Source organism: Apostichopus japonicus, chromosome 7 (assembly GCF_037975245.1).
Source record: "Apostichopus japonicus isolate 1M-3 chromosome 7, ASM3797524v1, whole genome shotgun sequence".
NCBI lineage: Eukaryota > Metazoa > Echinodermata > Holothuroidea > Aspidochirotida > Stichopodidae > Apostichopus > Apostichopus japonicus.
The window spans coordinates 2,965,570-2,991,806 of record NC_092567.1 but is presented as its reverse complement, the minus strand read 5'-3'; the positions used below and the strand labels follow the sequence as shown (position 1 = coordinate 2,991,806).

Here is a 26,237-nt window from a genome sequence, read left to right as displayed (position 1 = left end):
ATATATATATATATATATATATATATATAAGTGACTGATATGAATGTGTGGGTCCAAGCAGGCTTATATATGAAAGGGCGTATCTGGGTTTAACTTGAAACTAAGAAACAAATGGATTGTTTAGGTAGGTTTCATCAACTTCATGTACTTTAACATACTAGGAAAATTAAAGGAGAGGTGAATACTTAAAAGTTTAACTAAAAGATTAAATTTAAAGGTTTTTAATTCATTTTCAAGAAACGTCTTTTTCTACCATCCTCTTTAAAATATTTGTCATATTCCTTTCGTCTTTTGAATAACTGCTAAATAAAAGCTTAAAAAAAGCAGTATCTTGAAGGAGCTCAGGCCCGAGTGGGAGGAGAGGGGGGGGGGGGTGTTCTAAGTACCTAGTAATGTGGTTGATTTTGTAAAATTTACCACCCGACAAATTAACTTTTGTAACTTCATAATTATATTTAAGTGCTGACGATAATATAATGCAACATCCGGGCTTGGTATCCACACATGGTACCTATTGTTATTAGTACTCTTGCTATCAGAACCATTCAATATGTCTGTATATTATTGGATAAGAAACACTCTGATGTAGTAGAGTCAAACTATTCCTTATCCCGACCCAAGTCCGAGACGACTTGGTTCTAGTATGGCACTCTCGAGTCCTATCAGCGTTCTATAGAGTATATGAGCAACCCAAACCAAGTCCGAGTAAGCTAATACATAGAGACAAAGCAATGTCGAGCTCACGCGGTTTCTGCCTAGTCTAATAGACACGTAGGGAGTATCGGTTACATAAACCCACTCTAAATAATCCTTAATTTACAGACCGTTGCTTACTGGTCTAAATGTTCCCAGCCTAACGTTGAACTGAGAGAGTCAACTATTGGAAAATTGATTATGTTCGCATGTACAAACTACCAATTAAACATATACACACCCAGGGTAAATTTAGAAAGAAAGTAATCTATACAGGGTTTATTATATTTCAGGATTGTTTTGCAATGTTAACATTTCTAGACTAGTCTATTCAATTCTCCCTTGTGGCTCTTATTTTATGTGTTCATCATACAACTGAATTTCCCAAACTTGCATGATATCTCTACTCGATCAACATTACGATAGAAACATACCATCTAAGACGAAGGGGGATGGGGGGGGGGGGGGGTGTTGGGGGTAGCTAATATAATGCTCTGTGGGCTAACCAATATTTTTCTTTTTTTGCCATTACATCGATACAACCACGAGGTTATGGGGTTTATCTTTGAATACTGCTCTCTTTTCTCTTCTCGTGAGAAGTTCATTATGATGACGTCACTCAGTGTTTAATGACGTCACTCAGTGTGTGATGACGGATTTGAAGATAAAGCTGATGTTTATACTCATGTTATTAAGTCCGTGCATCTTACAGTGACGAGTCTGTCTCCTTTATTGACTTTAGGGTGTTCAATGTAGATGTGCATGCGTTTACCTGCCAGGAATAGTTTACTGTGATATTTGTGAAGATATATGATCCAAATATATATACTTTTTGCTTCGCTATAGTATATTTTCCTGAAATTCAATTTCAAAATCTCATGAATATAATATTTCTCTTCCTTTCAGGCCTGTGACGACAATGGCAAACTACCAGGAGAAGAGGTAAGCGAGACATATATTCATGTTCCTGTTAATTAGTAACGGTAATTTTAGTAACAGACACAGAGGTATTAATTAATGTGAAACAAAGAAATAAGACAAACGAGCATTAAACTTTGTTTCTCATCACGGGGAAAGATTTATAATTATCGTGTATCGAACAGGGAATTCAGATAGGCCAGTTACAAGTGTATACCTCGTAGTGATGATAGCACCGTTCTCAATGTCAAGTTTAGATGCGTCCTAAATAATCTTACTTCCGCACACACAATCAAAGAAATGCTAAACAAAGAAACGGATAGACTTTAAAATAAGTTAAGTCAGGTGTTATGGTGTGTTACAAGCCTCACACAATATTGGAATATAACTTTTAAGCGGTCAATCCCCTCCCGCTGGTAGATGCTTCATGATTATTTTATTTCACTCTGCTGATGTGCATATCATAATTCGTTACCAATACCAAAAGTATTATAGAAGATATTTATAATTTTCTTGTAGAACATCCTTTGTTCATTAATTTCTCCTTGAAAATTGTGTTCACAATTTATTGACCGTGAAAGGAACTGATAAAAAAAATTTAACATTTTGAATGTTACTTTTATAGCGTAACAATTTTCTCTACACACAAAGGGCTAACTGTAGAAGTCTTTACTCAAATCTACCATAAATCTCTACTCCGGTATTCTTTGATATATTAAAATCATTAGAATCATTCCCTGGGGTCGGGGAGGGGTTGGGGATGGTTTAGGATTGTATCCGTTGGGTAATAGCATCATGAATCATTGTGAAACGAGAGCATACACTGTGTCATAAAATCACTAACTCGGAGCGAACTGTTGTCATAAGACATGTAAGGAAACTAGTAAAAATGAACGGTTGATGTTTTAGTGACTGAGTGATGACATCATACCGTAATCCATTACAGAGTGGATTAAATGTAGGAGGGGTGCATCAAGTAAGCTCCAGTTCAGGTCTGTTTATATAAAAGACATGACAGCAACGGCGTAAGTAGCTAACGACACTATAGTGATTTGGATGAAGCTGCGTGCATGAGAGTTGACTCTCTTCCAACATCAACTTAAAAAAAAAAACATTTATTGAGCAATATACTTTCCAAATGTGTGTCAGTTTAATGCCTCAAGTAAGATTTCGAGATAGTTTACGCTGGTTCATATCCAATTAATTGATTATTTATCAGCACAACCTGTTACAGTTTATTTTTTTTTTTGTATACGGTCACCGTTTTTTTTTAGTCTGTATTTTCTTTTGCAATGTGAAAGCCAATTTCTGAATATTTTACCAAACCTTTCTAAAGTTAGTCAAAATGAGCTAGCAGTGAATTAAAATTATGCTTATTTTTCACATCGGTCTTAGTCCGCCCCTTACCCCCGCCCCCCCCCCCTTCCACCGTTAAATTTGTAAACTGGTGTTATTGGAACGGTTAATTGACTGGTTTATACATCTGAACGATTTATCGATGATTAAATTATAGTTTGGGAAAATAAGGTAACGCTAGCAAGAAATACTCTGTTTTTCGTATTTAACGCTTAAACTGTTAATAGTCTTTCGCAATATGCATTTATAATTAACACTTTAACTGTTAATGTATGTATTGAATATCCTCCTGCAAGCAGGAACTCGCAAAAAAAAAAAACATAATTGGCTTATCAAAGGCGCAAGCTCACCGAAGTCAGTCTCTTAGATACATATTTAAAGTCCATTATTATGAATTTTCAATTGTCAACAACTCTGTAACTGGACGACATACATTAATCTTGGAGTAACTCGAACTCGGGACCTTATGATTGAAAGGCACCGGCGTTCATAGCTTTCCACTGAAGATAAAATATGCTGATGATAACACAAGCTCTGTCAAAACAAAACATAAAGCAGAACCCAGTCTAGCATGGTCAAGATAATCAACTAAAATAACTATCCCGTTACATGTCAATAATGATCAATTCAGGGAATTTCCTTATTAAAGATACAACAGTATAGTGACACGGCCTATCCAACATTTTACTTAACTTTTACACGAAATGATCCGATTGGTTTCAAAGTTCTAGAGGAAGAAGGGAGAGGGGTTGGTCCAGCTGGAAATATATAAACCACATGGATCAAAATCGTTACCATCAGAAATGGGGTATATTGGCCATTTTAACACCCTAAGAATGCTGCCCCTTCACCATCTCCTGGTTTCTCACACCTTACTATTGCATAATCACATGAGTCAATGTCCAATTTGATTTGGCTTCTACATTTGTGAATTCTTAAGAAAAGCACATACTGAGAGCTGAGTGACCTGGACATGGTTCTGTAACGATGACATTAATGTTTAAAAGGGATTGTCGAACTTTCATAATGATGAGAATGCTAAACTTTGCAACTTAATTGAAAATGGCTACTCAGCTAGAAGGGATCAGCTTATAAACAGGACGGAACATTTCCCTGCATCGCACCGATGTGTGATAGTACATTGGGTTGCATCGATTGATTCATCGTGATATCAAGGGGAAATCCCCTGAGTAGGTCATTTGATGGTTACCGGCAGGGAAGAGGATGAGGTGTGGCGATAAGTGAACTGATTCATGTACAGTAATCCTGTTTTACACAGAAACCTTTTATATAGATTGGGAAAGGATTATATCCTCGTGCTGTGAGTCAATATGGGTTTACATATGTTATTCATTTTGTTATTTATATATCTTATTTGAAATATTTCAAGCAAACAGTAGAACCTTTTTATATAATCCAACCTTCAAAAATCAGTCCTTTCAGGCATGGAATCAAAGCGACTACAGCATTAGTGACTATGGTTTAATGGATTTAGCCTTCATGTGTTTAACATGTTCAGTACTCAAATATTTGCAGGACGTACTCGTTAGAAATCCCTAAAATAATAACTGAAATATTAATAATAAAAAGAAATTTGTCAAGACATTTGAAAACATGCAAAGTTTTATGTTACATGAATCGATTTATCTGAAATAACACTTTTAATATGGATGCATATGATGATTTACAACATTTAACTATATACTGCATTGTCTTTGTTTCTGTGTTATCTTATACATATTCATTACTTATATTTTCCTTTTGTTTAGGGATTCGATGAGGAGAGTTATCAGAAAAGCCTGGCGAGATTCAACCGGGCAAGGCGCAAGTAACTGTAAGTCAATACAGCTGACTACTCTCTACCTTAGTATTTAACATTTTATTTGTTAACAGTGTGTCACAAGTGACACATAGTGACCCTTTCTAGAAAGTAACGCTCAATTGATAATCAAGAAACCACGCAAACACTCTGCTTTTAATTCTCATGGATTTATTGGCACGAGATATTTCAATGATTATTTGTTAAAGAAAACATAAAAGAAATGCACATCTGAAAATAACTACACCCCCTTGGATACTTATCCAGTGAATCCTACCCCCTTTATGCTAACTGACACTGCTATAGTACGCTTTAGGACAGGCTTCAGAAGATCACCGCCCACAAGGTAGTCGCTATAGGCGGAGTCAAACCATTCAGCTTTTCGCACGTGTCAAAGTAGGATACCTGTATCCGGCGTCTTAAAAGTGTGGACCAGACCACATCTATTGGCACGGAAGAATACCCCCGTGACACCAAGCAGTTAGTTTGGAGTCACCAAAATAAAACCCTGTAGACAAACAGAGGAACAAAACCATTCCTAATATTTGTTTTAAACATACGGTCAATTTCCCGAACAAAACTACGATTGATTTATCGCAACTTATAAAAGACATTTTAACTCTCACTCCTTACGAGACACATTAACGTAAACATGATACAGCATTTCCTTTGCTTTCTAAAAATAATCTTACAAATTTTTCACAATAAATTCTTTACGCGACAAATTTAAGATCTGCCCTTGTTCCTCAAACAAATAAGGCTCTTATATACTTAGTTTACTCTTCCCTTTTCTTTACAGGGAGACCTCTACTTTGTTAAGCCATCTGAAGGTTTTTTAGAAGATTTCCTATCACATTGTACATATTCACGTGATACAACAAATAAATCAATCAATCAAATATAAATTCCATACAATCTCAATAATAAACCAATTATGCGACAAAATGAAACTAACTCTCGTTACATGTATTAGTCTCAGCATTTCTACTAGGTATTCGACCACTTTTAAGAATTTCGTTTCAATTCAAGCACTTTGGATCATACAGTTTACTTACAAATAAATTTACGAAATGATGACACTCTCTCATTTAATGTGGTCCTAGAATATACCAATTTTACATTAATACTTAGAATACTCACAGATTATTGGGGGTCGCCTGCCCGTAATCTGGTTTACTATAGCAAACTCCGCTTGTCACACTAAACGAATAAAGCACTCTGCTCGACCTCGTGCGTCGAGAATACAATGTATCGTAGCGGCTTGTTCTCAATAACAAGTATACAAAATTGTCCTCAGTGACAATATTAGAGGAACACAATTTGAGGCCTCATTGCCTTTTAATTGAAGATGTTAACTCTCGTTCTCAATAACGGAGAAACTACCTCTCTCGCCGACGTGATATGGTTACCAGATGGAATGCAACTAACTAACTTTCCTGTACCCCACCCTAACATCAACTTTGCACACACAAAAAAACGAATCTAATATGACGTAACCGCTCTTACAATTTGTAAGCACAGGTATTCCGATATATCTCGGTGAAACATACCAACAATAAGGAGCCGAGAAACCCGGAATTTAGTTTCTCTTTATATGCGATACAGGTGCTCCAATGCACACAGTGAAGCATATCAATACCAGGAATTTTGCATCCACTTACGTGACACATCCCCCTTCTCAAGAAAATTACTGGGGGTTCTAACAGATATCTTAATCTTAAATTTCGTAAATCTTATTTACAAATTACACGCAATTACAGAGAAGTCATTTCTCTTACACACCTATTCCTCCTTAACACATCTACTCAAAAAATCTGCTGCGACATTATCAATACCCTTCACAGCACGTATAATATACCTATACGGTTGCAAGCTCAAAGCCCATCTCATAACTCTACTGTTATTTACTTTATTTGTTGAGATATAAGCCAAAGGATGGTGATCGGTTTCAAGAACAAATTCCTTACCATACAAGTAAATGTGAAATTTCGCAATGGCCCACACAAGAGCCAAACACTCGCGCTCAATTACGGCATAATTTCGTTCACGTGGGAGTAACTTGCGACTTGCATAATAGATTGGGAAGCACTGATTCCCTTCGTATTGCATAAGGACCGACCCAATGCCTATATCTGAAGCATCTGTTTTCAGAATGAACATTTTTTGAGGGTCAGGCAAATGCAATATCGGCGGCGCAGATAATCGATCTTTCAAAGTTTCAAACGCCCGTTGCTGAGCAAGTTCCCAGGTTACCTCTTTAGGACCACCTGCTTTCGTTAAGTCCGTCAGAGGAGCAGCCAACGCTGCGAAATTTGGTACAAATTTACGGTAGTAATTTGCTAACCCCATAAATGACCTAACTTCCTTTTTAGTTCTTGGCCGTGAGGCGTCAAGAATTTTGGTTATTTTGTCCCTTTGTGGTTTAACCACACCCTCTCCCACAATATGCCCCAAAAAATCCAACGACTTGTATCCAACAAAGCATTTGGTTGGACGTGCGGTTAAACCCGCATTTCTGAGTTTCTCAAAGACCGAAGTCAAAATAATTAAATGTTCCTCCCAAGACTCCGTATAAACAAGCACATCGTCAATATAGTTAACAACATTAGCTTGTCCTTCCAAAAGCTTGCGCATCATTCTTGTAAATATGGCAGGTGCATTCACCAAACCAAAAGGTAAAACCTTGAATTGGAAGAGACCATGGCTTGTGATAAAAGCAGTCTTAGGTCTGTCAGAAATTTGAACTGGAATTTGCCAGTATCCTTTTGACAAATCAATTTTGGTAAAATACTTGGCGGTTGCCAATTTTGTCATGAGTTCATCTGGATTTGGAATTGGTTCCGGATCGAACACTGTAATTTTGTTAAGTTTCCTGAAATCTACACAGAAACGATTTGTACCATCCGGCTTTCTTACCAACACAATTGGCGAAGCATAGGGCGATTCGGATTTCTCAATTACATCCATTGAAATCATTGTCTCTAACTCATTTTTCACAGTATTTTGTACTGCCAGTGGGACTGGGTACGCCCTAGACCGAACTGGACACTCAGTTGTCAAATGGATAGCATGATACATCAAAATTGTAGAACCAGGCAAGTCAGTTAGTACATCTGAATACTTTTCTAACAGTTTGTTCACTTCGACCTTTTCGATTTCATTTCTCTCAGAACTAACATTTACATCACAAAAGTTTTCTTTCTGCCTAAGTGGAAGTAAATCTATTTTGGTTTCAACACTTGACTCTTCATTGTCCTCTACTACACTCACATGTGCCTTTGTGCAGCACACTGCAGCATGTTCGCTGCCAGTTTGCCCTTCTTTTGCGTTAGACCCATTTGCCTCATTGGTGTTCTCACGTGACACATACTTTTTCAAAAGGTTTGCATGAAAAGTTTTTACATTTCCCCTTATATCAATTTTGTAATCATTTTGGGCAACTTTCCCAACAATCCGAAAAGGACCCTTCCATTGCATGGTTAGTTTATTATGTTCAGTTGGCAGCAACAACAGAACATCATCATTAACTTTGAATTTTCTTTCTTTTGCGCGCGCGTTGTAATAGCGGCGATATCTCTTTGAGGATTTTGCAAGTTCCTCCTGTGCGATTTTACAAGTCGAATCGAGACGTTCACGCAAATCTACAATATATTGATATGTAGTTTTGACCTCATCATTTATGTTAGTACCTGTCCATAACTCTTTCAAAATACAAAGTGGACCCCTCACTGTTCTACCGTATAACAACTCAAACGGAGAGAATCCGAGAGATTCCTGCGGAGCTTCTCGATACGCGAACAATAATGCAGGCAGGTATCGGTCCCAGTCACTAGGGCGTTCGCTACACATCCTGTGTAACATTCTCTTAAGTGTGCCATTAAACTTCTCCACTAAGCCATTGCACATAGGATGGTAGGGACTAGTGTTCATTTGCTTCAATGATAAAAGACGGCCAACCTCTTTCATCAAGTCTGAGGTAAATTGTGTACCCATGTCTGAAAGAATTTCCTCAGGCACGCCTACTCGCGAGAATATTTCAATGAGTGCTTCAGCGACTCGTTCTGTTTCTATGCGTTGCAAAGGTACGGCTTCCGGGTACCTGGTCGCATAATCGACTAACGTGAGAATATACCTGTTACCTTTATCGGTTAAAGGTTGCAACGGACCTACTAAATCTACCGCGACTCTCTTGAAAGGAGTGTCTATTAATGGCATAGTGCCGAGAGGGACTTTAGTCACGCTTCCCTTGGTTACCGTTCTTTGGCATACGTCACAAGAAATACAATATCTCTTTACGTCACTTTGCACCCCTGGCCAATAGAAGCTATCTCTCAACCTGTCAAGCGTTTTCTTGACCCTTAGATGCCCTGACATAATTGAATCATGGGACATTTTAAGCACTTTCTGTCTATAAATTTCTGGAACAACTAATTGGTTGAACACTCTACCATTTTCCAATTTGGGCGATTCAAATTCACGATATAATAACCCATCCTTTTCTACAAATTTCGTACGACATCCCGTTCGTGATAGTTTTGCAGACTTCTCTTTTGTAAATTTCCACAACCTTGAAATAGAGAGATCTGCGTGTTGAGCCTCTTTAATTTCTCGAGGTCCAATTTCCAAAGTTTCACTTTCTGTCACCCTCAATGGTTTAAGACTTTGTTCCTTTTTAACCTTTTGAGCTCTCGTTTCAACTGCGAGGCCAGTTACAGTTTTAGTTTGAAATTCACTACTTTCTTGCTCACTATTTGTATCATGATCATGTTTTGGTACCCAAGTTTGATCGGGATTATTCGGATCTCTACAACCCTCAATATTTCCAAGTATTAAGTCGTATAGAGGTTGTTCCATACACAGTGCCTCGACTTCTCCTTCAAAATACGGAGTACTTATGCGAATTTTGGCTACTGGCACAGTTCGGACAGTGCCGTCCAGTAAAACACAATTTCGTGTAGAACCCAAAAATTGATCTGAACGAACCAAACTCTTCTTTACTACAACAGTACTACAGCCACTGTCTCTGAGTACCTCTACCAATTTATCACCTATTAAACACTTTCTAATAGGCATATTACTTATAGAAATGTCAGTTACATCATCTCGTGGTGCACAAGCAGCACTCATAATAGGTAATTCATGACCACATTCTAATCTAACATGATAACCATTGGGTCTTTTACAATTACATAACTTCCCTTGTTCAATCAAACAAGCTACTGTACTGTTACCATCTTTACCTCTATCTTTACCTTTGTCACCTTTCTCTGTCTGGTTGCCTGTCTGTAAGCCCGCGCCCCTTTCTGTTGGTTTTTTAAATTTTCTCCAACAGTCTCGTGCAATGTGGCCAGACTTGCCACAAATAAAACAGGTCCTAGTATCTCTTAATTTTGGGGTGGCGTTCTTATCGTCGCCTTTTGGTTTGTAGGATTGGTTTTGAAAACCTTGACCTTTTGACCTAGATCTATCACTAACATTTTCTTTCCTCCTTCCACGATCATAACTTACATGGGCCTCTGTATAAGTGTCTGCCAGAGACGCCATTTTCGAAACGTCTTTAAGGGCGCGTTCTTTCAGGAAGACAGCCAGATCCTTGCTACAAGAATTCAACAGTTGTTCCTGTAATAGTAAATCAATAAGACCATCATAAGTTTTTCGTGAATTACTCAATTCAATCCATCGGATGATATACCCCTTAAGTCGTTCAATAAACTGCATATACGTTTCCCCAGATTCACACCTTGAATTCCTAAATTTTCCTTTAAAACCATCTGCGGTTAAGTGATACTTAAACAATAACGCTGATTTAACATTTGAATACACTTTAGCTTGTGAATTAGGCATTCTTGAGTATACTTCCAATGCCTTCCCAGTTAGTAAGGCACCTAACGAAGTAGCCCAAGCTGTTTCAGACCAGCCAGCTTCTTCTGCGAATCTTTCAAATCTTAGAATATAGGCATCCATATCATCGGTGCCATCCCTGAAGAACGGTAATTTTGGCAATTTGGTTGCAGTGTGCTGTGCATTGTTCACACTAGCCTCTAAAGAAGTTTGTCGAGCTGTTGTCTCAGCAATGCTGAGCTCAAATTCTTTTATCTCTCTTTGGTGCTCTCTTTCTTTTTGCCTTTCATCCCTAACATTTCGATCATGTTCTTCCCGTTCCTTCTTTTCGAGTTGTTCCCTTTGTTGTGCAAATTCTATTAAACCTTTTCCTTCTAAGCCACAATCTTTACCCATTTGGATATACTTTTCAAACTCCATTTTGCCTGAGTTCACATTAATCAAGCAACACGATATAAACAACCCCCAATAAATAATACCTTTCAGCCCTATACTGATGAAAGACATACCCTAATTTCAAGTTCCATGTGAAAAAGGTTACTCAAATATCACCAATTCGACACATACGAAATAATTTCATGATTAACAGGTAAATACATATGTGGTCTTCTATGATCATCAATTAGAACTGTTACTCTCCTTGCAATGGTCACTCTTTGAAAAATTTGGGCAATGTGCCCTGCACTTCCACCAGAAATGTCACAAGTGACACATAGTGACCCTTTCTAGAAAGTAACGCTCAATTGATAATCAAGAAACCACGCAAACACTCTGCTTTTAATTCTCATGGATTTATTGGCACGAGATATTTCAATGATTATTTGTTAAAGAAAACATAAAAGAAATGCACATCTGAAAATAACTACACCCCCTTGGATACTTATCCAGTGAATCCTACCCCCTTTATGCTAACTGACACTGCTATAGTACGCTTTAGGACAGGCTTCAGAAGATCACCGCCCACAAGGTAGTCGCTATAGGCGGAGTCAAACCATTCAGCTTTTCGCACGTGTCAAAGTAGGATACCTGTATCCGGCGTCTTAAAAGTGTGGACCAGACCACATCTATTGGCACGGAAGAATACCCCCGTGACACCAAGCAGTTAGTTTGGAGTCACCAAAATAAAACCCTGTAGACAAACAGAGGAACAAAACCATTCCTAATATTTGTTTTAAACATACGGTCAATTTCCCGAACAAAACTACGATTGATTTATCGCAACTTATAAAAGACATTTTAACTCTCACTCCTTACGAGACACATTAACGTAAACATGATACAGCATTTCCTTTGCTTTCTAAAAATAATCTTACAAATTTTTCACAATAAATTCTTTACGCGACAAATTTAAGATCTGCCCTTGTTCCTCAAACAAATAAGGCTCTTATATACTTAGTTTACTCTTCCCTTTTCTTTACAGGGAGACCTCTACTTTGTTAAGCCATCTGAAGGTTTTTTAGAAGATTTCCTATCACATTGTACATATTCACGTGATACAACAAATAAATCAATCAATCAAATATAAATTCCATACAATCTCAATAATAAACCAATTATGCGACAAAATGAAACTAACTCTCGTTACATGTATTAGTCTCAGCATTTCTACTAGGTATTCGACCACTTTTAAGAATTTCGTTTCAATTCAAGCACTTTGGATCATACAGTTTACTTACAAATAAATTTACGAAATGATGACACTCTCTCATTTAATGTGGTCCTAGAATATACCAATTTTACATTAATATTTAGAATACTCACAGATTATTGGGGGTCGCCTGCCCGTAATCTGGTTTACTATAGCAAACTCCGCTTGTCACACTAAACGAATAAAGCACTCTGCTCGACCTCGTGCGTCGAGAATACAATGTATCGTAGCGGCTTGTTCTCAATAACAAGTATACAAAATTGTCCTCAGTGACAATATTAGAGGAACACAATTTGAGGCCTCATTGCCTTTTAATTGAAGATGTTAACTCTCGTTCTCAATAACGGAGAAACTACCTCTCTCGCCGACGTGATATGGTTACCAGATGGAATGCAACTAACTAACTTTCCTGTACCCCACCCTAACATCAACTTTGCACACACAAAAAAACGAATCTAATATGACGTAACCGCTCTTACAATTTGTAAGCACAGGTATTCCGATATATCTCGGTGAAACATACCAACAATAAGGAGCCGAGAAACCCGGAATTTAGTTTCTCTTTATATGCGATACAGGTGCTCCAATGCACACAGTGAAGCATATCAATACCAGGAATTTTGCATCCACTTACGTGACACAGTGATTGTCTGCTATTTTTAATGGTAAAATTTTAATATATTAAAATGAATCTCCACCCTTAACCATAATTTGTATTCCTATGTTTGTGATTATCTATTTTTTTTCTGGTCACTAATATCATTTGCTTCAACTTTAATTGGTTTTATCATATATTTCATTAACATAACTGATCCCTGATTATTTGTATAGAAATGAGTGATAAGTTCCTTCCATTAACATAAACATCGTTCGTTTGTTTCCCGTGTGGCGGTGTTTTGTTTAGCTGGTGAGTTAAATTACTTATTGGCTCATGGTATTGTTGGCGCTTTCCCGGGGGAGGGGGAGGGGGTTGCCTAGGATCACTTTCCCATTATTCTACTAATAAATATGCTATTCGACCCATTTATTATGATAACAATATGACCTAATATATATCATTTTATTTTTATATTAGAGCTCAATGCAAGATGCTTGTTCATCTGGCGTTGCCAATTATCAGAAGGACTGTGACGTCATTCACTCAATCCTCAAAACGATGGCAGTAATTTCAGTGAGGAAGGATCTAATAAAGATTTAGGTTGTAAACTGTTAACATCTCCCAAATACTACAAACAGCGCCAGATAGAGCTTCAGTATAATACACATGGAACTAGTCTCGTATGATTGTGACGTCATCAAATGCCTATATTATCAAGACAATGGAATGGTGACTTGATGGAAGACTGTAACTTTTACATTCATTGTGAATGGATCTCGTAGAGAGATTATGTTGTGTAATAATATTAATAATTCCATACACAATAAAGAAGTAAAAGATAAGTGTTCAATTAACATTGTGTTTAATTTAATCTGAATTTCAGTCTTTAAATACTATAGTCGAAAAAAGGAGCGTTACTAAAGTTTCTTCAACTATTCTGGGTTTGTTAGATATTCACCTTTAACATATGCTAAATATCTGGACTACTCCTTTAATTGCTAAATCGATGATGACGTCAGCCCCTTAATGCAGCCTAAATATTCATATTAATACTGTGTTTTATACAATTTAATAACTCAACAAAATCAAGTTTTGTAACTGTTCTTAAACCAGAGCATATTGAGATTATTTTTTACAACATTTGTCCGTGTCGAATTTGTACTTCACTGTACACTATCTATCTCTTATTAAGAGACATATACCTCATATTCGCCACCAACTGAAATAGTCTGGTGACGTCACTGATTACCAAGTTGAACAAACAATCAACATATTTACTATTTATATCTCTTGAATTTAACTCGATGACATTTAAAACAAAACGATAACAGAGAAGTACATCTTGGAAATAATGATTAATTATGAGAAACTCGTCCACTATTAATTAAGATATATTACCCACCTATTAGGAGGATTTAACCACAGGTAGCATACATAATTTAAATGTAATGAAAGCGTTTTCTTTTCTTTTTCGGAGAAGGGGATGGGGTGTCTAGTGGATTCCTTCTCCATCCTATCAAGATATTAGGTTTGTAAACTGTTACTTACTCCAAATACTACAAAGAACTCCAAACAAAGGCTACTTAGTATTTTATTGTAAAATATACAAAAAGTAATTTCTAACATTTTAATAATAACATTACTGTCCATATCTGCTTTCTTTTCTAACTCTAAATTCGTTTGCTCTTCAAGCCAAATTCAAACTTGCTAAGAACCAATCAAGCTTCTAATGACGTCATCCATCAACCACTACGTCATCAGTATAGGAGACCATATTTTCTTGGATGTCAACTGTTGAGAGAGGGAAGAAAGAGCACAATCCCTACCTTTCTCTATGTGTGTATGTGGAGGAGCGGGGTGTGGAGGGGGGGGTGGGGTGGGAGGGGTGTTGGAGGGGTTAGACCCACCACATTGGTGACCAAATAGATGTTATAGTAGTTATTGGCACCACAACCAGAACGCTAATTTGTATAATGGGAATTAAACGGTTATGTACAGTATTTTTTTCCAATTTAAATGAGTATGTAACAAAGTCATCGTTACTTGTGTAAAGGAAGATGAAGGTTTGTTCACCTACTCGTGTGTCCTTGATCAGATATTGCTGGACCTGTTCTCGCCCTCCACGCACTCCTCGTGTGCAGGGTATAACAACCTTCATTGCATGTACTGTTATGATTCATCCCAATTCCAGACCCATATCTCTACTTCCCACTCCCCCCCCCCCCACCTCCACCCCGACAAACACTTGACTACTCAGAAAATTAATTATACGTCTAATTATGTTAATATTCCTAAACTTATTTTTTTAAGCAGACATGTTTGGAATGCTTTGGTTAAAATATGTACATAATGCATCCACATACACTCGGTAACTAGGAGTGCATGATTACACTTTATCTTCGTTCTTCCTTTTACTACATTTGATGTAAACTGTGACGTATCGGTTACGTAATGTCTAAAATCTAACAAAGAATAGAGTCACATTAATTGTATCAACGTAAGGACTAAGTGACATTCATTGGTTATCTACAATACCATTGTGTCATTAAAATCGATCTACAAGATCTTAGAGGTGATATTAATTAATATCTGTGCCATGTTTGTTCTATGTCAGCGTTTCTTCATTTCTTTCTGTTCCTATGAATTATCGTGTTTAACATGAATACAATAATATGACGTCATATCCTAAGATTTAAAATAACAAATGTATATTCTGTATATTACGTAACTGAGACTTCAATAACTTCATCTATCAATACTTTCATTTTATTATTGTATTATTATTATTATCATTATTATTTTAAGCTTCGCTTTATAATTGTTTTAATTGATATATTCTGTTTGTTTTAAATCATCATTTTAATAATTTAGTTTATTATCAATTTTACGGAATATCCTATTTGTTGTATTAAATGATCCCATCAGCGCACGGAGAATATAACATGAACGCTCAAAATAGTTCACCGACAAACAAACATACACAAGTTTATATTTAGTGTTTACGCTAACCCTTCGAAAATAACAGTCAAGTTAAGAGCGCTTTTATCATGCGTAGTTAGTTAAATCTCTCCAGGTATGATGAAATGACGTCAATATAAGTTTAATAACTTTACTACAGAAATTATCAGATGGACATGTTTCCATTATTGTTAGCGCTTTTTATGGAATTCATATTGTTATTTTTCATTTGGTTACTTTAAATTGTTGCTACATTTTGAAAACTGTCTGTTGAAGTGTTCTTTACGTTTTGACTCAAAAGAGACTGCAACGTCGATAACCTTAACAAGTTTGTAACAAAAGTGAACTTGAAGCAAACAGGTGTGATGTCATAGCAGGTGTGATGTCATATCAGGTGTGATGTCAGATGATGTCAAGTGTGATGTCACTGACAGCAAAATGTTCTTTTTTTGTTCATTTTTATACTTCCTTGGTTTGAATTTGGGAAGGAAAAGATAACGACTTTGTTTTAGGGTATGTGACAATGACGATACATAGTTTAGTACATACACATTTTGAAAAAGAAAATTAGACTCCCCCTTTATCGAAGGCAAAAGGAACCTATGCGATATTGAAGTAGAATGTCTGTGTGTGCTTCTGTGACATGTGCTTGGGTCCGCAATAACTCAACAACGGAGTGATGGATATTTCTCATACTTGCTAAATGTAGATATATTTTAGTAAGAAGGTTTGCCTTATTTGTTAGCACTGACTTTAAGAATATTAATGAGGTTATGCACTCTTGGACCCGATCTTGTGGGCCCCAATATTTTTGGGAACGTTTAAGCGCAAAGTTTTATTTGGCCCAATTTTTGGGAATGGCCAACATTTTATATTGCAATAACTCCACAACCTTCAAGTACATCAGATTGATCAAAATTACATCTAAACTTGGAGATACCGTTTCTCTACAATACTCGAAGATTTGAATAAGTTTTGAAATATTACATTTTGCCTTCATTAATTGCTTCATATACAGTCTTGTTTTATAAGGTATATAAACAGAACGTTAAACAGTTATTGTTTAGCATTAAATAAATATGTCGTAGTAAAGCTGATAAAATTATGTGTATATCAAGTCATCCTTAAATACAAGTATATACTCTTCATTTTATTCTTTCATTGTTATGTTAATGTGCTTTATAAATGATTCTACTGGTTTTCATTTTATTTCATATCTTCTTGATTATCTTTATACTCCGATACTTTCCTTCGATTTAGAACAATTCTAAGACTATATATAATACTTGCTCTAACTGTTGTTATATTGAGTAATTAATTGTTAGATTGTATTCTACTTCATCCATTTATTAATTTTACTTTCTTTAAGATTGAGTTGCTTTTTTTCGTTCCTCCTTTTTCTATATTATGAATTAATCTTTGATATTACTCACGCGTAATACAGTGAATATTACAAGAATATTGTGAAATGTTATCATAATAACAATGACTGGCTGTCTACCGTTATACCATTGATTGTGTTACTCAAAAGTATACTGAAACGTTTTCTTAGACATAAATTAATAACAATGACATGTTTTGTTTTTTAATCCAGTTTTTTTTTCCTTTATTATGATCTATAAAGGTGTTTCTTTGAAGACAATAGGAACACGCGACTGACGTATTATAGTAAGATTTTAACATGAAAGCAACGAAGATAATGTTCTGTATATTTAACATGAACCTTAAATGCAATCATTGGCTCTCCATACACATTTTTTTCATCTTTTTGTATCGTTAATTTGCTACTTCTAATTAATGGTGCTGGTTGATGATTAATGAATATTCATGATCTCTTCATTGTAATTCAGTTTTTGTCGTATTTGCTTCAACCCAATTGGATGTTATGAAGCCATTAAGTTTACCAATATCTCACAAGCCTTTTACTCGCAAAACTGAATATATTTACATAAATACAACACAGATTAACATATAAATATGGAAGAATTCATTGAGTTTCAGTATTTGTTTATGATATTAGATATTTGAAATGTAATAATTATTCCTTTATTTCGTAATTGCTCTTGGTATCTTCCGCGTTTCTGCATGCTTGTACACATATACAATTTTTACAACCAAACACAATTGTTCCCTTTGAGGCGATCCTGGTCTCTCATTGTAATATAATTACAACCTATTCATCCCATTTATCTGTTACTATATCATAAGTTCATATCGTAGAATCCTATCATGAAAATATTGATATGTTTTGATGTTGTAATGTCAATGGAAGCAATAAAAGAAAACTAATCAGAGAAATATTGTCAACAGTGTTATCTCTGTGTAACATGTAGTATATTTACTAACTTGCAATTTCAACCTCTTGTGTGCCTTAAATTTATACTTTCTCTTCAAGTTCATCCCAACATTTTCTAGAAACAAGTGCCTTTTGAAAGATTCTTAACTTGCAACTTATTACCATATATTCAAAAGTGTATAATAAAATGATCGTTAAGTATATTGCTCAATGTGATATCTGGTGACCATTAATTGATTTTATAGCGTATTTTGGGCAATATCTGAATCGTCTCTTGGCAGAATTTTAAACGGTTTTAAACTTTCCTTGTTTTTTTCTTCTAGAAGAAATGAATTTCACACCTCGTCCACATACGATGATCTCTCCTTGTCAACATCCATTGTGTTGATCATTGACGTCTCTGCACGCACGAGGCCAGGGTGGGGTTGGGGGGGGGGTGTGGGGAGTCGTGTTCCTTGTGAATTCCCTCCATTGTATTAACCTTAAATCGAGATGAACTTCCTCATTGAATCTCATTTGGTAAATTAAAGATGAGTTAATAAACTGGTATATCAATGGTACCGTTACCCCTGGCCTCTATATTCTTACTGAAATCATTTCTCCCGTACAATGTCCTTTCCCTTCCCCGTTGGTCCTCAACTGCATTGGATACCACGTATGTCTGTTTATATGTATTGACAATGTCATAATGCTTATCATTATATGCTAACATATTTGAAGGCCTTTGTTAGGTAACGCTTTGTCACACCCGTCTGCATGGTTTTCTTTGAACTGTTACCTACATCGCAAACGAAAATGTAAATTTGCTGAAAATGTTTATTAATACATCGATGACGATATCCGATTCTATTTTACTTTATGATTTTATGTCGTGAATTTAAAGGTTTCATTCATATACTTGTTTTTGACATAGATTTCCATCCTTTCTTGTTTTCACTCACTTTGACTCAGTTTCTAAAGGTCGTAACATTGACCTATATTGATGTCTGGCAGTATAATATAAATAACTTCTTTCATTCTTCATGGTGTGATTTTGTGGTCTTGCAGTAAAAGAGATATATCGTCTCGTTTACACCGCGGTTTATAGTATACCGCAAATGAGCGATTGTGGCAATTCATCCTAAGCAAGCGATATTATCAGATTGATACAACGTTCAATGGTGGGGTAATGATTGTTCCTAGTTTCACGTCTTTAATTAGTCAACGTTTTGATAACGAATCATTAAATTAATAAACAAATAAAACAGAACAATTATTAAGATGGGGTGGCTGGAAATCTGGACACACTAGCGCGTATTACGTCATGATCAATTGCTGGGGCGTAAGATATGCATCACCACATATATCATGGCAAGGAGGGGGAGAGTTGAGTTTGGCGTGGATAAGTTACATTATTTAGGTTGTACTGAGGTAACATGTGGTTCATTATCTTACCATGAACATTGCCTTGCCAAAGTCAAATATAAATGAAGCAATTTTGACTTCTATTTTGCGGAAGTCATTGTTTTCCAAGATGAATATATTACGGAATAAACAGCCGATCCACTTCAAGAGTGAGGCAAGAACGGGGTGGGTGTGGAAGGCTAATGTTACCGGAACGATGTTAAAACCTCATCATGTTTGTTTAACTACGGATGAAAATAAATTAACATTTAACGACACTTTTAGTAGCACTTTCGTGTGCACATTTGTAACTTTTCATCTCCCCCGACCAAGCCATGTAATGTTAACTCCTGTTATAGTATTATCAATATATCTAACCATGTGAATGTGGCCGCACAGCTGCCGATAAGAAATAAACTGTTTGGACCAATAATACAGGATTAAATACATTTAAGTTATGTAACACACAAATTCAGTGCAATATTTTACTTCTTCATTTACAAGCCTTCCATCTGCATACATTATTACATCATTTGAAGATGATGAAATAATAGGTCTTAATTTACCTGAACTTACTCTACAGCAAACGTTACTTTTCACCTTTGTGATGACAAGAAACATTTCCCCCCTTTGGTAAACTTTAAAGCAGCCGTATTTTCGACTTATCAAGAATGTTACCAAAATCTTAAGACTATTCAAAATGAGATTGCAATTAATCAAATTAGGGCATCTTGTTTTAAATCGGCTAATGAGAGTAATTAATAACGCACATAAAGCTTACAAATTGTAGTCACCAAGATAAGTGTTTATCTATATCTAGAACATCCAAACTTTAATTTATTGTTTGTTTGAATTACGCCTTACAATGTTAACGGACAGCTTTGCTACGGTATTCCTGAACCAAATAACAGATTCATCAAAATCAACCTAAATATTTGCTTTAAATATACAAAGAATAATCTACTAAGCCTAAAACGAAATAGTCCAACGTTACAGACTAGCATCCAAACTAACAATATACAATTAAGAAAATGTTGCACTCAAAGTGAATTATTTCTCTGTACTTCAGACCTTTAGAATATTTTATCTGTCTAGACCAGCCATTCAAAATGGAGCCAAACCTTATTTGATTATACAATATCATTTAAGCTTAGTATCATGTCGAATTATGTACTGTTAATTCATCAATCAATCTCCAATCATTGTTTTGCATAATCCATCAGTGTGCGTTAAGTAAAACTGGTCAATACCTATCGTCACAATTCGGTACAAATAATTCCTTTACTAATGTAATAACACACATTCGCCGTGAGAATATTATGTACATGCAGGCAAGACAAATTTTACGTTTTTTCAGAAAGAGTTCCGATAGGGTACCTGAAATTGTGGGTATATGCGTGTGTGTGTAATGTTACTTTTCCATTCACGGAGATGAAAGCACCACTGTAGCCTAACTTAAATATACCTGTACTGCCTTCCGTCTTTTGTTCTCGAAATTTATTGGAAAATTACATGTAATTCTCAGTACTGCATGAGTATGCCATTGTTTATTATTCTAATTACTACTTTCAGCAAATAAAAATAATGCCTTCTAACCTTGTTTGGTATAAATCTTAAGACATGGCTACTATAATAGGTGGTTATTGTTTATAGTAGACGAAAAACTCATACATGCATGGATTGTTCATGCATGATGTTATAGTGCATATTTGTCCATTTTTTTTTTAAATGTTAGTGCATTATTTATATTTTGTTTATATTTTAACTCCAATTTATATATTTAATAATAAAATTTAATTCCGTGGTGATCCAATTGCTAATATGTATTTGGTGTACTTTGAAATTTGGAGAACATAACTAACTGTATTGTTTAGTCGGGTTAAAAAAGAACAATTACCATACCATTTGATATCCTTTCTTCCAAAATATTATTGTTGCATATGCGAAATGAAAGCTCATATTTAAGAAGCAATATTTTCTACTATGCATGTTATTACGTGACGTGTTAGTACTTCACCAAGACACATACAAGCTTGACATGCACTGCGCGTTCTAACTCGGAATTTACTTGCCCAATAACCAAAGAAATATGGCAGGTTCTGGCGCACCATACATGTTAGGGTACGTAAGTACATTATAAAGGCGTCAACGAGCTTATACAATACGTTCGTCAACATTGGTTAATTGTATGGAAGTCTCAGTAAATTTAAGTGTGATTGCAATGAGAAATGCAACTCCGCGGATTGCCCTCACGTATATTATTTGTAGTGAATATAATTGTTAAATATTTACTACAAAACGTTGTTTGAGAAGTGTGTGTCGCTCAGTACAGACTAGTCTGTAGCTTTAAGGTAATATTGCGACCAAGCCGGTTCAGTTACATGATCTGAAATGTCTCAATCGTAGCTGCGTATACTAATAAAGGAGAGCTCACAAATATCAAATATCATCAGCTAATAAAAATTAATTCAACAATTAAACACCGTGGATAAATAAAACATATTTTAAGTGATATATATTGATGAATAAAACAGACGTATACTCGCAACCGAAGGTTTCATTATACTCTGATTGAAGAATAGAGGTTTCATCTTATGATCTGTGTCATAGACTAACACCAACTATCACAAACCATTCACCAACACACACAAAAGCTAGTAATATTCACTCAAAAAAGACCCAGAAATAATTAAACGTTTACTAGGCAAGCTTGAATTTTCTTAAAAAGGAAGCAACTTATTTTGATCTTTATTCTCATGAAAATGAATCAATCAAATACCAGAATACGTATCCCATGATGTAAACAATAACATGGCAGCTTTTGCAAGTTACTGTTGAACTAGTCCTGCAGTAGCTGTTACATTTTAAAGAAGATAGAGGGTAATTTCAATCGCCTCTCCTGAAATGTCGATCGGAGAGGAAAAAAACATACCGCTGATACCGGTCAAAAAGTAAAATAACGGAGAACCAATTTACAGCCTAAAATGTTTTATGATTAAAAAAATATTTTGAACATCCTCCGATGATCAATCAACACCCCAGCCCAAAATGAAAAATTAGAATAAGGTGAAGTATATAAGCCAATAGTCCTTAACTAATTTCTTGATAGAAGCGGAATCATTTAGTGCAGTCATTGTCTATAATTTGAGTAGAATACACAGAACCAGAAAAACTACACATTCCATTGCGTGAATAAAGTAAATTAGTCATCATTTCCAAGAAAACCGTTGCTTAGTAACTAACTTAGAGCCAAACCTAAGTTGATATTACAAACGATTTAGGCTAACTATCAAACAAACTTATTAACCAACTTTCAAAATTACATTTAATTATTAAATTATTTAATTATTAAATTACATTTAATTGATTATGCCACCATTTGAATAAAAGTTGCGGTCATGGTGAACATGGAAAAGCACAAGTTTATATTCTGTAGTACCATCTAAAGTAATGTATGAAATATTAAAATCTCTTTGCAGGGATTAAACAGCAAGCATAGCGCATGAGCGAATTTAAGGACATTTCACCTGGTAGACTTTACTCATACTGCTTCTTAAAATTTGACATTCTGGTGTAATATGACCGAACAATCGGCTGTATGACGTTGTTGAAGTATTAAACTAAGCCGCAACTTAATATCAGAGAGATACCTATCAGCAGTGTTCCATCAGCGTTATCAATAACAGAACATACATATCTAAGCGTCGCTAAGTTACCGTATTCCAACATAGACATACATAGGTTTTTAACCACGGCACTGAATTTAGTTGACAGTGGTAAAATGTCGAAAGTTATTTCCATCATGATGATAAAATGATTACTTCCTGATACATTTAATTTAATTTTCCTTTTTAATCATCATATGATTATTGTTAGAAATTAAGCTCATGGTGCATCAAGCAAAGGTATGTCGGCCGTATTTTCACAGCGTTGTAAATACACGAAAAAAAATCGTTCGAATTCTTCTCGCTGTTAAATTTGGTTCCATTTCTTTTACGTAACTCAATAAAATGACGGCTATTGCGAGCTCATCACCACGACTCAATAGAGATGCAGAACTTTAGGGTTGAGAACGTGACTGCTGGTGGAAGAGGATAGTATAGCAATCAATCAGTTTGACGTCATAATATCAGCATAATTCATAGTCTTCGAATTCAAATTCTTCTTTCCTAGATGAAGTTCGATTTTGTTTAACTTTGGATATTTCTTGATAAATTTGCGACATTTTAGTTGTGTCGTCAAACCACCTCCTCCTTATGTTAGTATACACTCGTTTACTAAATTACTTTAAAAACAGTAAGTTATAAACTACAGACTTCATACTTAAAAGAAATTATTACTTTTTGAACTGTTCATTCTCATCCCATATTGCGTAGTATTAATTGTGGACGCGTACATGGTTTTGTCCAATAGACATATGTTAGTTGTAAGGTTTAACGATACTTTTATAAATAAATATAAAGCTATTTCCTCAGGTGTTTATTACAGACAACGCCGTGTAAAACGAAGTTCCTATATACTCTGTGGATGGAATAGCTAATTAGATGTCTTATTGGTGGTTTCATTGTAAGCACTAACGGTATTACGTAGGCGCATATAACACAAATATTGTCAATTAAAGGTGATATGATAACATCCGCTGGTGAGTGCCTTGCTTTGAAATGAAGCTGTGTTTTACCTCTTTTTTTACAAAGTGAAAGGCTTTGAATAAAAAAATTAAGCTTTAATAACAGATTAGTTTCATGAACTAAGGAGGTGGTTGACACGTTAACGGATATGTGACCATAATTGTATATAAAAAAAACTAATGTAACGTTACCGTACAGTAAGACGCTTAACTGCGGTATCACAATGGACTTAAATCACTCCTGAAAGGATGAAATTATACAAAAATGGTGAAGAGTTTGCACAATCATGCAGTACTGTTAACTTTGTGGGACACAAATGTATCTGTATTAGACTAAATGCTTCGCTATTTGGGAGCAACCAACTGGTTGTTAGTTGTAACCATTAGTGGGTCTCATAGTGTGTGAGTATGATTGAATGAAACGATAAAACGAACTCAAAATACAGATGGAAAAGCTTTCAGGAAGTGAATTTGAATGATTTAATTACAATAATGAAAAAAAAAGTCGGCAGTGAGGGGGGCATCGAACACACAGTTGTAATTGCTAAAGAATTACTTTCTTGGATATCCGATTACGATATCTTTAATATTTGCAATCATATAGTATAGTAAACCTTCTTATTATCACTAGCTTATCTAACTAAACACATATAAGGTAAGCTCACATAGGCCCCGTTAAACATCAAGGGTGGGTGGGCGTCACAGACAGAAGTGCTCGATACCTAAATATAAAATATAAAAAATATGTTAAAGTTTGTTACCATCGAATCAAATGCACCCTCCCCCTATCCATAAAGTTCGTGCCACTGTAGGAGTACAAAAAAGACATATTTGTACTTGTTGTTATATAAAAAGCAGCACACACGACAATTAATCCTTTTCGTCGAGATGAATCCTTAAAATCACTCGCCAACTCAAGAGAAAAAAATATATAAATTTGTCGTGCTGTCCCATCAGAGCCGCCGTATATTTATCATCAGTGTTTAAAATAATATCTTATGTTAATGTTCTAGAGAGAGGACAAAGAAGGGGAGTGGAAAGAGTTCAACTGTTCTTGTATGTATGTATGTATGTATGTATGTATGTATTTTAGATCCTCCTGCAAGCAGGAACTCGAGAAGAAGCCTCATTGGCTTATCAGAGCCGCAAGCTGACCGAAGTCAGTCTCTTACATTCATATTTAACGTCCATGATTATAAATTGTTAATTGTCAAGAACTCTGTAACTTGACGACATACATTAATCTGGGAGTGACTCGAACCGGGGACCTTATGATTGAAAGGCACCGGCGTTAACCACTGAGCTAACACTCCACTTGTAGTTTCCAATATTGCTGTACAGAAATGATATTAGGTACACGTGGATATTGTAAATTTCCATAACATTCCTACACGCACGTTAAGATAAACTGATTCGTAATTTTAAAAGCAACTTGTCATGGCGCTTAGTTCCAGTAATCACCAGCTGTTTATTGAATTTCGATATAGTTTCTAATAGTCCATTGCAGGGCGATGGAATCGGGCCGGGATTGATGGCGTCCCCCCCCCCCCAGTAGTGTGTAGAATCGCAAATGTATAGGTGCCCATTAAAATAATTCAGTTCAGTTTTATAATGAGAAAGTGCCCTTTTGTTACATTTAATAATGTTCTTGTGTTGAGAAATTAAAAAATATAAAGGTTTGAAAGTGCCCTTTTGTTGGAAAATATTTAAGAACTGGCATTTGCGGTAGAGAATTCACGGATGGTCTGTTTGGTCGGAGCATTATAAAGTAATTATGTAGCTGCCCCATTGAAAGTCACATGTCCCACAGATATTATAAATGTGTGAGCACACCTACCCCCCCCCCCTTGTATTTGGTCGATTGAGTTATATAATTTACTGTGTTTGATCGCTTGAGTTATATACTTTACTGTGTTCGGTCGATTGAGTTGTATACTTTACTGTGTTTGGTCGCTTGAGTTATATACTTTACTTTGCTAGGTCGATTAACAATGCTGGTAGCTCCTATACTGAATTAATATTTTACTAGAAGTAATCCTATATGGTTTTCTCTCTTCTAATAAAATTCCACCATCGGACAAATACTATCATGAACCATAA

The 26,237-nt window shown here is 35.6% G+C and overlaps 3 protein-coding genes across 6 annotated transcripts in view; 1 reads left to right on the top strand and 2 right to left on the bottom strand.

The window, feature by feature from the left end:
• The window catches only part of LOC139969972 (uncharacterized), a 290,887-nt gene extending 276,570 nt beyond the window's left edge, over positions 1–14,317 (top strand). Inside the window, exons 10-12 of one of the 3 annotated variants that reach the window (XM_071975457.1) lie at positions 1,600–1,635; positions 4,737–4,801; positions 13,351–14,317. In XM_071975457.1, the coding sequence (XP_071831558.1) occupies positions 1,600–1,635; positions 4,737–4,799 (99 nt within the window). In that variant the 3' untranslated portion in view covers positions 4,800–4,801; positions 13,351–14,317. The remainder of the gene's footprint in view (positions 1–1,599; positions 1,636–4,736; positions 4,802–13,350) is intronic. The other 2 variants (XM_071975456.1, XM_071975455.1) reach the window with 2 other exon arrangements.
• Positions 1–26,237, bottom strand: part of LOC139969995 (uncharacterized) — a 958,452-nt gene that overhangs the window by 259,945 nt on the left and 672,270 nt on the right. The gene's annotated exons all lie outside the window — the stretch shown is intronic.
• Positions 6,569–11,047, bottom strand: LOC139970201 (uncharacterized). Its single transcript, XM_071975840.1, has one exon. The coding sequence runs from the start codon at positions 11,045–11,047 to the stop codon at positions 6,569–6,571; it is 4,479 nt and encodes a 1,492-aa protein (XP_071831941.1).

Bases quoted from the DNA above. Each gene is read 5' to 3' on its own strand.
- LOC139970201 (XM_071975840.1), bottom strand. From the start codon at position 11,047: ATGGAGTTTGAAAAGTATATCCAAATGGGTAAAGATTGTGGCTTAGAA.